Source organism: Erinaceus europaeus, chromosome 3 (genome assembly GCF_950295315.1).
Source record: "Erinaceus europaeus chromosome 3, mEriEur2.1, whole genome shotgun sequence".
NCBI classification, from domain to species: domain Eukaryota; kingdom Metazoa; phylum Chordata; class Mammalia; order Eulipotyphla; family Erinaceidae; genus Erinaceus; species Erinaceus europaeus.
In genome coordinates, this window is record NC_080164.1 from 155190071 (window position 1) to 155201914 (window position 11844).

Consider the following 11844-nt stretch of genomic DNA (forward strand, 5'->3'; position numbering starts at 1 on the left):
GAGCTGGGGGCTTGAACCGGAATCCTTCTGCCAGTCCTTGTGCTTTGCGCCACGTGCGCGTAACTGCTGCGCTACCACCCAATTCCCTATTTTTTTTAAATTTTATTTTCCCTTTTTGTTGCCCTTGTTGTTTAACGTTGTTGTTATTGATGTCATTGTTGTTGGATAGGAGAGAAATGAAGAGAGGAGGGGAAGACAGAGAGGGAGAGAGAAAGACAGACACCTGCAGACCTACTTCACCACTTGTGAAGCGACTCCCCTGCAGGTGGGGAGCCAGGGACTCGAACCAGTATCCTTCCACCGGTCCTTGCACTTTGCGCCACGTGCACTTAACCCGCTGCGCCACCGCCTGACTCCCCTGACTCCCTATTTTATCATTTTTTTATGAGAAAGATCAGGGGACCAGTGCAGTGCTCGGGCACTTGCAGTACTGAAGGTCATATGTGGGGCCTCATGCCTTCAAGTTCTGTGCTCTGTTTGCTGGCTCACCTCCTGGGTCACAAGTTCTGCATTTTTAAATTAATTTTTGGAGACCAGAGCACTGCTCAGCTTTGGCTTATAGTGGTGTTGGGGATTGAACCTGGGACCATTGGTACTTCAGGCATGGAAATCCTTTTGCATGACCATTATACTGTCTCCTCAGCCTCTAGTTTTGCATTTTTATAAGTAATAACTTCTGAAGGCCCATTCTTAATTCTGTTCACATATACTATGAAAACTAAGAATATAATCTCTGATAGAGTGGCTTTGATAGTAAAATATTAGACAAAATTGCTCTGTTGCATAGAACAATTATGACAAATCTTTTTGATGAATGGTTATGTAGGTTCTAAATTATCTGTAAAAGTTACCTGATTATAAAAGCTTAGGGACTCCACCTGTGGGGGAAGCTCCTCAAGTGGTGGAGTAGGGCTGCAGGTGTCTGTCTGTCTGTCTGTCTCCCTCTTTATGTCTCCCACCCCTGTCAATTTCTCTCTTGTCTCTGTCCAGTAATAAGTAAATAAAAGATTGAAAAAAAGCTTAGGGGGCTGGGTGGTGGCACACCTGGTTGAGCACACATGTCACAGTGTGCAAGGGCCCAGGTTCAAACTCCCATCCCCACCTGCAGGGGAGAAGCTTCACGAGTGGTGAAGCAGGGCTATAGGTGTCTCTCTGTCTCCTCCTCTGTCACCTTCCCTCTCAATCTCTGACTGTGTCTATCCAATAAATAAATAAAGATAGAAAATTTTAAATAAAAGCTTGGGAAATAGAATTAAAAAAGGATATAAAATTCATGTTTAAACTTTAAAAATGAATGTAACCCTAAACATACAAGATATCTAGAGAAACTTTTTACTTTTCTTAAGTGTCAGTATACTGTCTGAATGTTATTAGATGCTCCATGTTTTAATCCACCTGTGTTGTCAGAAACTTCAGTTAAAGATAATCATATTCCTGTTAAATAAACTCTTGTGACATTGGCCTCCTGCAGCAGCTGACCTGTGGAAGCCGAGTTGCTGGAGGATCACAGCATATTTTGGGCAAAGGCCTTTACTGAAGTCGGTTTTTGTTTTTTTTTTTAACCAAAGCATTTATCAGCTCTCGTTTATGGTGGTGCAGGGGATTGAGCCTAGGACTTCAGAGCCTCAGACATGAGTCTCTTTGCATAACTATTATGCTATCTCCTCCCACCCAAGTCAGTTGTTTTCTTTGGGGAGAAGTTTCCTCTACAGTACTCCATACTGGCGTTGGTTCATCCTTAATTTTTTGGCTTAAGCTGAACTGAAATAATTCCTCTCTTCTGTTCCCATAAAATGTGCTCCCTCTTCCTGACTGTTTGCTACCCTTTAGTTTTTTTTCCTACCAGAGCACTGCCCAGTTCTGGCTTATAGTGTGGGAGATTGAATTTGGGACTTTGGAGCCTCAGGCATGAGAGTCTGTTTGCATAACCATTATGCTATCTACCATTATCCTGTACAGTATGTCAGAGGCAGAAGGGCTTGAGCCTTCTGGGATTAGGTACAGTTTTGCTTTACTTTCCAGAGACTGCTTGAAGCCAGCTAACTGGAAAGAAGGCAAATTAATTCTCCATTTAAATTCTGAATACCAACTTTTTTTTCTTCCCCAGGCCATATATGCCAGTGTTCTTCCTGGAGAGCTAATGAGAGGTTACATGACCCAGTTTCCCTCTTTCCCCAGCTGGTTGGGGAAGCACTCATCTACAGGCAGACATGATCGTATTGTTCAGGACCTGGCTCTGCATACGAGTCTTAGGTGAGTGTTACTACTCCACGCCTGCCATTTTATCACTAGTGTGTCCTAAGCCTTTATCCAATAGGGATAACATTAGTCGAAAGACTTGTGTCCCAGTTTGATTTGATTGCTAACTAAATAAACAGTCCTAGGTAAGTTTTTTTTATATTGTAGGCCTGAATTTCATTATCTGTAATCAGTATAACATCTGATTTTTGTCACTTAAAATAATACTTTGTGGGAGTCGGGCCGTAGCACAGCGAGTTAAGCGCACGTGGCGCAAAGCTCAAGGACTGGTATAAGGATCCCAGTTTGAGCCCCCAGCTCCCCACCTGCAGGGTAGTCGATTTATAGGTGGTGAAGCAGATTGACTCCCCACCCTCAGGGGAGTCGATTGACAGGCGGTGAAGCAGGTCTGCAGGTGTCTGTCTTTCTCTCCCCCTCTCTGTCTTCCCCCTCTCCATTTCTCTGTCCTATCCAACGACAGCAATAACACTAATAACTACAATAGTAAAACAACAAGGGCAACAAAAGGGTATAAGTAAATAAATATTTAAAAAAATACTACTTTGTAGAATAAAGCTAGATGATAGATGTGAATGATGGTGTCATAAATTTAAGATAAACTTTATTCAGATCTCAGGTTGTACTTAAAATTTTTTTTTTAATATTTATTCCCTTTTGTTGCCCTTGTTTTGTTGTAGTTATTGATATCGTCGTTGTTGGATAGGACAGAGAGAAATGGAGAGAGGAAGACAGAGAGGGGGAGAGAAAGACAGACACCTGCAGACCTGCTTCACCGCCTGTGAAGCGACTCCCCTGCAGGTGGGGAGCTGGGGGCTCGAACTGTGATCCTTAATGCGGGTCCTTGTGCTTGCGCCATGTAGGTTGTACTTTTATTTATTGTTATTGTGACTGTGCTTATTAGTATACACATGCTATGTCTTGGCTTCAGAATAATAGGAAAAGAGAAAACTTGTCTTATCTATCCTTACGATGATCTAACCTTGTCATTTGGAGTAGGGAATACAGTTTAGCATATAACAGCAGGAGGGCCAGACACTCAGATGATTGGAAGCTACTGTGGCTGTAAAAGTTTAAGGATATTTAAAAGATGTTGGGGGGTGGGGTGGGGTGTGGTGGTGCTTGATGAGTGGAAGAAAGGTGCTGTAGTGTCTTTCCATCCTTTCTCCCTCCACCTGGAAGGGAAGTGCCGGGCGAGCTTCGCGGGTGGGAGAGAGACGACCAGGGACTCATGGCTGAGCTGGGACGCAGTTCAATCTTTATTGACAAGTGGGGATGCAGTGCAAGCTAGCCAATCTAATCTTTCTTCATTAGAAAGCCCTGTCCATTATATCTGCTGAGGCGGAAGTGTCAGGTTGGAAGAGGATGTACTTAGGATAGGGGGTGGGGAGAAGGAAAAAGCGCTAACCAGTGGGGATTAAAATGTGGAGAACAGGATGTGACTAGGAAAGGGGGCGGAGTGGAAAAAGAGCACGAACCAGTGGGGATTAAACCAGTGTGGGTCTAAAACTGATTATGTAAATAGACCACAGCGTTAAGCACTGCAACAGAAGGGGTCTTGGAAGCAGAATTAGAAGCAGACCAACAGGGAAGTACATGGCTGCTAGGACCAGTGTAGCCATGCAGGCACTGACACTCCCCCCCCCCCCCCCATTCAGTTGGGACAGAAAAAGTTATTTGGCACAGTTTTGCTTAAAAACTCAAAATATGCACGCACACTAATATTGCTGAACTTTAGAGAATGGCTTTTAAAACAAGGACAGAGCAACTGCTTAAATAATCTTCTTAATTTCTCTTTTGACTCCATACTGGCATTGGTTCATTCTTAATTTTTTGGGTTAAGCTGAACTGAAATAATTCCTCTCTTCTGTTTCCCTAAAATGTGCTCCCTCTTCCTGTTTGCTACCCTTTAGTTTTTTTTCTTACCAGAGCACTTCCCAGTTCTGGTTTATGGTACTGGAGATTGAACCTGGGACTTTGGAGCCTCAGGCATGAGAGTCTCTTTGCATAACCATTATGCTATTTTACTGTTCACCCCAATGTTGTAGGTTTTTCATTGTTACTTTAGCAAGTCACCATGTAACTTGTTGTTTAAAAGAATACTGATGAATTCGTATTTAGAAATGAGATTATCCTGGATTATCTGGGTCTAGGTAAATACATATTTATTATTATTATTATTATTATTATTATTATTTAAATACTGTATTTTATTTTAATGAAAAAGAGAGAGACCAGAGCACTGCTCATCTCTGGGCTATGGTGGTGCTGGGATTGAACTTGGGGCCTCAGGCCTCAAAGTCCTTTGCAGAGAACCATTATGCTGCCTCAGCCCAAGAGGTCTTTCTCTGTCTCTCTCTCTCTCTCCTTCCCCTCTTTAAATTGATAGGCAGTAGTTTCAGAGAAGTGAAGATGGGCTCGGGCAGCAGCGGCACATCAGATTAAGCACACACATTACTATGTTCTAGGACCTGGGTTTGAGCCCCCATTCCCCATCTGCAGGGGGATGTTTCACTATTGGTGAAGCATGTGTCTTCCTCTCTCCCTCCCTGTCTGCCCCTTCCCTCTCAATTTCTATCTGTCCTATCTAATAAAGATAGAAATTTAAAAAAAGGAAAAAATGGCTGCTCGGAGCAGTGGATTTTATTGGCAGCACTGAACCTAAGTGATAAACCTGGAGATGATTAGAAAGGGAAGAGAGTCTTCAGTGCAACTTGGATGGAGTTTGAAGGAGTCATGTTCAGTGAGATAAGCAGGAAAGAGAAAGATGAATATAGGATGATCTCACTTGTGGACAGAAGTTGAGAAATAAAAACAGTGATGGGGTAGAAAGCATAATGGCTATGCTGACAGACTTTCATGTGTAAGGTTCAGTTCACCACACCACCATAAGCTAGAGTTAAGCAGTGCTCTGGTGAAGGTGAGGGTGAGGGTAAGGGGGGGGGGTGGATTTGGAGAGAGAAAAAAATAAGAACAGAAAGGGAAACACCAGACTTTGGGTTTGGTGTGTTGTACCAGAGTAAAGGACTCGGGGTGGGTGGGATATGTGGGCTGTGTGTGTGTACACATGCACACACTTTCAGGTCCTGGTAGAGGATGGTGGAGGAGAACTGAGAAATGCTATACATGTACCAATAACTGTATTTATTGTAAAATGTTAATCCTCCCAATTAAAAAGAAAGAAATAGAAGCTAGGAGCCATGGGCCACATGGTGGTCTCTAGAAGCTTGTAGAAAGAAGTCTGCTCTTACTGGTCCGGCTGAGAGCTTGCTTCGCAACTCCTTTCTTCCTTATTATCCCTATATTTTCTTCCTTCCTCCCTTCCCTCCTTTCCATCCCCTATATATTTCTCTCTTTCTTTCTTTTTAGAATTTATTTATTTATTCATGAGAAAGGCAGAGAGAGAAAGAACCAGACATCACTCTGGTACATGTGCTGCTGGGGACTGAACTCAGGACCTCATGGCTGAGAGTCCGATGCTTTATCCACTGTGCCACCTCCCGGACCACCCATACCCCTATATTTTCAAGGCCACGTATCACTGCACCAGGAGCATCCCTCTTTGGTGTTCCCATTCTGTTTATATAGGTCTTGAGCTTATTTCCATGTTGTTTCATGGCTACTCTTATTAGTTATGTCTTCCTATAGATCGAACATTTCTGGTGTTCAGACTGAGCATTACTTGCTTAGCACATGAAATTGCTCAATAAATGTTTCTTAATGAATCACATAGAGGACTTTAGCATCACTAGGTACATGTAGTTTGTACTATTTCTGTTTTGTTTTACTTTTTTTTAAAAAAAATCTAACCAGAACACTGTGTTGAACTTTGTTTTATGATGGTGTGAATTCCATCGGGCTGCCTTATTGATAAGCATGTTATCTATAACTTGAGGTAGGGAGAGTTTGCCACTGACAGTATGTTTTGTTTTTGTTAAAGAACTTACTCAAGCAAAAGGACTCTAAACATGGATTATCTGTCACATATGAGGGATGCACTTGTACAGCCCTTGACTTCACAAGGGGTTGGAGGAGTCCAGGATGTTGTTGCTCTTATGGACACATATTATTTGATGAAAGATGACTTTGAGAATATCATGGAAGTGAGCAGCTGGGGAGGCAAACCCAGTCTGTTCTCCAAACTGGACCCCAAGGTAAATTCTGTAATGCACTGATTCAGTGTATCACCATGTCATCACTGGGTTTTTACTGAGTGTGTCAGATGGTTTCAAAAGAATAATTTTCTTCACCCTGGCCCAAGTGTATGGCCTATGAGTTTCAAAGAGACTATTTGAGTACAGTAGATTCTGGATTTAATTTTACTGTGTGTGTGTGTGTGTGTGTGGACAGGTACACAGAGTGAAAGCTTCTATCACTGAAGCTTCCTTCGTGATATATATGGCTATATATATTCCCTTTTATTGCCCTTGTTGTTTTATTGTTGTAGTTATTATTGCTGTCGTTGTTGGGTAGGACAGAGAGAAATGGAGAGAGAAGGGGAAGACAGAGATGGGGAGAGAAAGACACCTGCAGATCTGCTTCACCGCTTATGAAGCAACACCCCCCCCCCCCCCTGCAAGTAGGGAGCCAGGGGCTCGAACCAGGATCCTTCCTCTGGTCCTTGCATTTTGCGCCACCTGCACTTAAACCATTGCGTTACCGACCGACTCCCTATATTTATATATTTATGTTGTGTGGAAAATTAGCTGATATTGGGTGGGGGTAGATAGCATAATGGTTACTCAAAGAAACTCTCATACTTGAGGCTCTGAAGTCCCAAGTTCAATCCCCTGTACCACCAGAAGCCAGAGCTGAGGAGTGCTCTGGTTAAAAAAAATTAAAAAGAAAAATAAAGAAAAAATTAGCTGATACATACGGTGCAAACAAATACAAATATACATAAATGTCCTTTTAAGGGGGGGATGAGCCCATGGAGGTGCCAGTGAAGTAGTGCATTACGAAAAGAAAATAAATGCATATTTACTAAGGTATCTGGCGTAGGTGTGTGTCCGTCTGTCCCAAACACTGCTTTAGCTTTGGCTTACTGGTGCTGAGAATGTTCTGAACCTTGGACCTTGGAGCCTTGGGCATGAAAGTCTTTTGCATCATAACTATTATGCTGTCTTCCTGGCTCATGCATGACTAAGGATTTAAATTTTTTTCCAATTTGACTAATCTGTTGGACAATCATATGGTAGTGTATCCCCTTTCACTTTATTTTTTTTTACTTATAATTTGATAGAGGTATAAACTGAGAGGGGTGGGGAGATAGGGAGAGAAAGAGAGAGAGAGACACCTGCAGCCCTGCTTCACAAGTGGTGAAGATTTCCCCCTGCAGGTGTAACATGTGCGCTTAACCAGATGGTCCACCGCCTGGCCCTGTGCATCCTCTGTATATAACGAATGTGAACAAACTAGCGACATGGCATGAATGTGTAATGTCTAATACCTCATTCCTGTGTCTATTTGCTGCTGTTTTAAAAGTTCTTCTCGATGGGTTGTCTTCTGTAGAGTTTTGGCCCTAGTTAATGGCTACAGGTAAATTCTCATGGCAGGCAGTCCTGTAACAATTTATGGACAAATTCTATATGTTTAAAAGCTTAAAGCGTAGTCCAGGAGATGGCGCAGTGACTAAAGCATTGAATTCTCAAGCATGAGATCCTGAGTTTGATCCCTGGCAGCACATGTACCAGAGTGGTGTCTGGCTCTTTCTCTCCTCCTGTCTTTCTCATGAATAAATAAATGAAATCTTTAAAAATAATAATAAAGAGAAAAGCTTAAAGCTACTGCTTTTCAAGTTAGTAATCTGAAGTGACTATTATTATGATAAAGACAGTTAATGTAGACTTTTCAGAAAAGTCACGAGTTTTCTATGCAGAATGCATCATGACCTTTCCAATACTTTGTGGTAGAAGCCAACTTGTACCTTATTGTGAACCTTAGTTTATTTTTTGGTTCACTATCTAAATTTTCTTTTTTGTTTTTAAAGTAACATTGCATTATAATACGTTTCAAGTGTGCATCACTTTATCACTGTAGAATTTTGGGGAGCACTGAGAAGGTAAAAACAGTGACTTAAAGTGACCTTTTGGTCTGCATAAAGTTCCCAAATATTTTTATATTTTTGGGTCATGAGTTCTGGTAAGTTGTAACAATTATGGAACTTATCTATGGAAAGCATATGTAGTTGCATAATTTTTAATTTCAAGAGCCTTGGAAGACATCTTAAAACCTTTTGACTTCACAGAGACTCAAGGAAGTGTGGTAGGGATTGAACCTAGGATCTCATTCATTTAAAGTATGCATGATACCACTCAGCTATTAGTACTGTGCATATCAGCCTATAGGTTTACAAAATTAAAAAAAAAATTCCTTACCAGAGTTATTGATGGGCCTCAACACTGCTCCAGGCAGACTATTTCCCCCAGTAGAGGCTGAGAGAGAGAGAGGGGAGTGAATAGCAGCACTGTTCCACTGCTTGTGAAGTCCCCCACTGTGGGTGGGGACTGGCGGCTTGAACCCAGGTCCTCCATGCATGCTGAGTGTACACTCTACAGGGTGAGCCACCACTTAGCTCTGAAAGAATTGTTTGACACATAGATATTAAACAAATTCCCTCTGTTCCTTTCTACTAGGTTAAAGCAGCCTTCACAAGAGCTTACAATAAGGAAACTCACCTTACTCCATACTCGCTTCAGTCAGTAAAGGTATCTAGACACAGCACAGGACCAATGCTGGATTCTGAGTACAGTGAAGAATTGAATGAAGAGGACTCTCAATCTGACGAGAAGGACCAAGACACTGTGGAGACTGATGCTATGATCAAGGTAGTATTTTAAGCTGTAGCTAGAAATTATGAAACACTCTCAAAATAGTTTCTCTTTTGTGTGTAACTTGCCTTCTGAAATTGTTCAGGATCTGTTTAGTAAGAAGCAGAATATGCTAATAATACTCTTTTTTTTAAGTCATAATTCAGGCTGTTAGATCTAGATTTCATTTTTGATGTGTCAGGGATCAAGCCAGGGCCCTCACTCATGCAAGGCATGTGTTCTACCACTGAACTACATCCCCCTTATAGATACTTTTTTTTTTAATAGACTTGTCAACCCATCCCCCACACCCCAACTTTTAATACTGGAAGACCTAAGTAGTAAGAAAATAGACCCATTATACTGATAGTCATATACTCTGTTAGAAAAAGTAGTTTTTATTTATTTAGCCATTGGTCAAACTCATTCTCACTTTGACTTGGGGAAAGCTTTTTTTTTTTTTTAAATTTTTATTTATAAAATGGAAACACTGACAAAACCATAGGATAAGAGGGGTACAACTCCACATAATTCCCACCACCAGAACTCAGTATCCCGTCCCCTCCCCTGATAGCTTTCCTATTCTTTAACCCTCTGGGAGTATGGACCCAGGGTCATTATGGGATGCAAAAGGTAGAAGGTCTGATTTCTGTAATTGTTGGGGAAAGCATTGTTAACCAAACCACTTCTCCCCCCTCCCACCCATTTATGTTCTTGCCATTGGGCTGCCTTTAGAAGTTTTTCAGAGCAAAATATGTTTGTGGGAGGAAAGGTTAGAATCTAGTCTGTATCCTTCTACCTTCAGAAGTCTCTCTAGTTCTGTGTAGACATAAGAGGTGTTCTCCACCCTTTATAATCTCAGCATACTTGATTTCTAATCTGATAAAAAGGAAATTTATGAAAATATTACTCTGTAGATTATCTCTTATTTTGTCCTTCTTAAATATGTCTGTGCTTTAAGTCTAAGAAACTGCATGTGAGGGGACAATGGCATCATCTTAGATATTAAATAGGGTTTCAGTCCCCATCTCCCCCCCCCCCCCCCAGAGCACTGAGCAGCTCTGGTTTCTGGGGATGCAGGGGACTGAACCTGGGACTTCAGAGCCTCAGGCATGAGAGTCTCTTTGCATAACCATTATGCTATCTACCTCTGCCTGGTTTTCAGTTTTCAGTCTTTTAAAGACTTCGTTTTGTAGAGACTTATTTTATGTGAGGTGTGGGGGTGATGACAGAGACTGAACTCCGGACTTCATGCTTGGGAGTTCAGTGCTTCAGTCACTGTGCCACCTTCCAGATGCTTCACTTTTTTTTTTAACATGTTAGGAAATAAACTTAGAAAGGCAGGAAAGAAAAGGAGAATGAGACACCAGCACACCACTTCCCCATCCGTGGATTTCCCTTAGTGCTGCTCTCTCATGCAAAGTGGGTAAATGGAGCCCAGGAGCTGATTATGGGAGGACATGTGCTCTACCCACTGTGTACCACCTCCTGAACTGTTACCGTCTTTTTTTTTTTTTTTTAATCCCTTTATTGGGGGATTAATGGTATACAGTCAACAGTAAAATTCAGTAGTTTGTACATGCATAACATTTCCCAGTTTTCCACATCACAATTCAACCCCCACTAGGTCCTCTGCCATCATGATCCAGGACCCAACCAACCCTCCCTTCCCCCCAAGTTATTTTGATGCAATACACCATGTCACCACTTTAAAGGTTATAACTAGCCCAGTTACTACTTAGGAGTCAGCCTATCAGGGATGGTTCAAGATCTAGATATTTGTAACCTTTGTTATTAAGTTGTACTTTGTTGTAGACATAACTCTTAACTGTTTTATTTCCCAACAGAAAAAGACAAAATCTTCAAAGTCTTCAAAATCAGAAAAAGATAAGGAATCCAGAAAAGGAAAAAGTTCAAAGAAATGAAACTCTTTTACTATTGCCAGTCCCTTTTTACTCACCCTGCTGACCAATTCACTGGTCTAGATATTTCCTCATTATTCTTTCCTAAAGGAACCATGTTTTAGCATAATGGGACAACCTCATGGTCTCATTATAAATGCAGCGGTACAGCTCAAAGGATGTAACCGGTAGGCTAACATACACCTCTTATAGAGGTTGATAGGTTACTTGGATCCTCCACTGTCCCCTGTCAATCTAACTAGATTGTGCTTCAGAATGACTGTGTATAATCAGAACTAGAAACTATGTGGACTTTGGAGTCAGATTTTAGTTAACAGTGATATACCTGGGAACAGTGGCAGGTACTAAGGTGACCTTGTAGGCTAAAGAATTTATTGTAATGGCCTTTATTAAGCCAGTGCCAATCTTCTGGAAGGTACCTACTATTATGTGGTGAAATTTTTTAAATAAATTATAATACAAAGCACTCACCACCTAGAATTGGGTATTCTTTATACATTGTCAAGTATTTTGCAGAATGTTAGGAATAAAAAGGTTCCACATAATTCTTGTACAGGAAAATATGTTGGCATATTATATTCTTTACCTGCAAATGACTGGATTAAAAAAATGCTAAGTATATTCCTAGCATCGTTACCTTACAAGTACTGGCCATACAGAAATAATGTCTGTTTTCAGGGGTAGTCAAATGCGATTTTGTGACAAGAATTTCATACCATTCACTCTAATGAACAAGAAGATAAAAGCTTAATTCTTTCAGTTATAATTGTATGGAGAAGCCTTCCCATTGTTACTCGAGAGTATGGAGCGTGACTGCAGAACCTCCAGACATTCTTAACCTTTTAGACTCTCAACCC

The 11844-nt window shown here is 41.3% G+C and overlaps 1 protein-coding gene across 1 annotated transcript in view; it reads left to right on the forward strand.

Annotated features, from left to right (window-relative positions):
- RFC1 (replication factor C subunit 1) overlaps positions 1 to 11532 on the forward strand; it is an 85975-nt gene extending 74443 nt beyond the window's left edge. The window contains exons 22-25 of the mRNA XM_060188169.1: positions 2108 to 2253; positions 6197 to 6410; positions 8892 to 9083; positions 10913 to 11532. Coding sequence (XP_060044152.1) covers positions 2108 to 2253; positions 6197 to 6410; positions 8892 to 9083; positions 10913 to 10990 — 630 coding nt within the window. The 3' untranslated portion in view covers positions 10991 to 11532. The remainder of the gene's footprint in view (positions 1 to 2107; positions 2254 to 6196; positions 6411 to 8891; positions 9084 to 10912) is intronic.
- Positions 11533 to 11844: the final 312 nt, after the last annotated feature.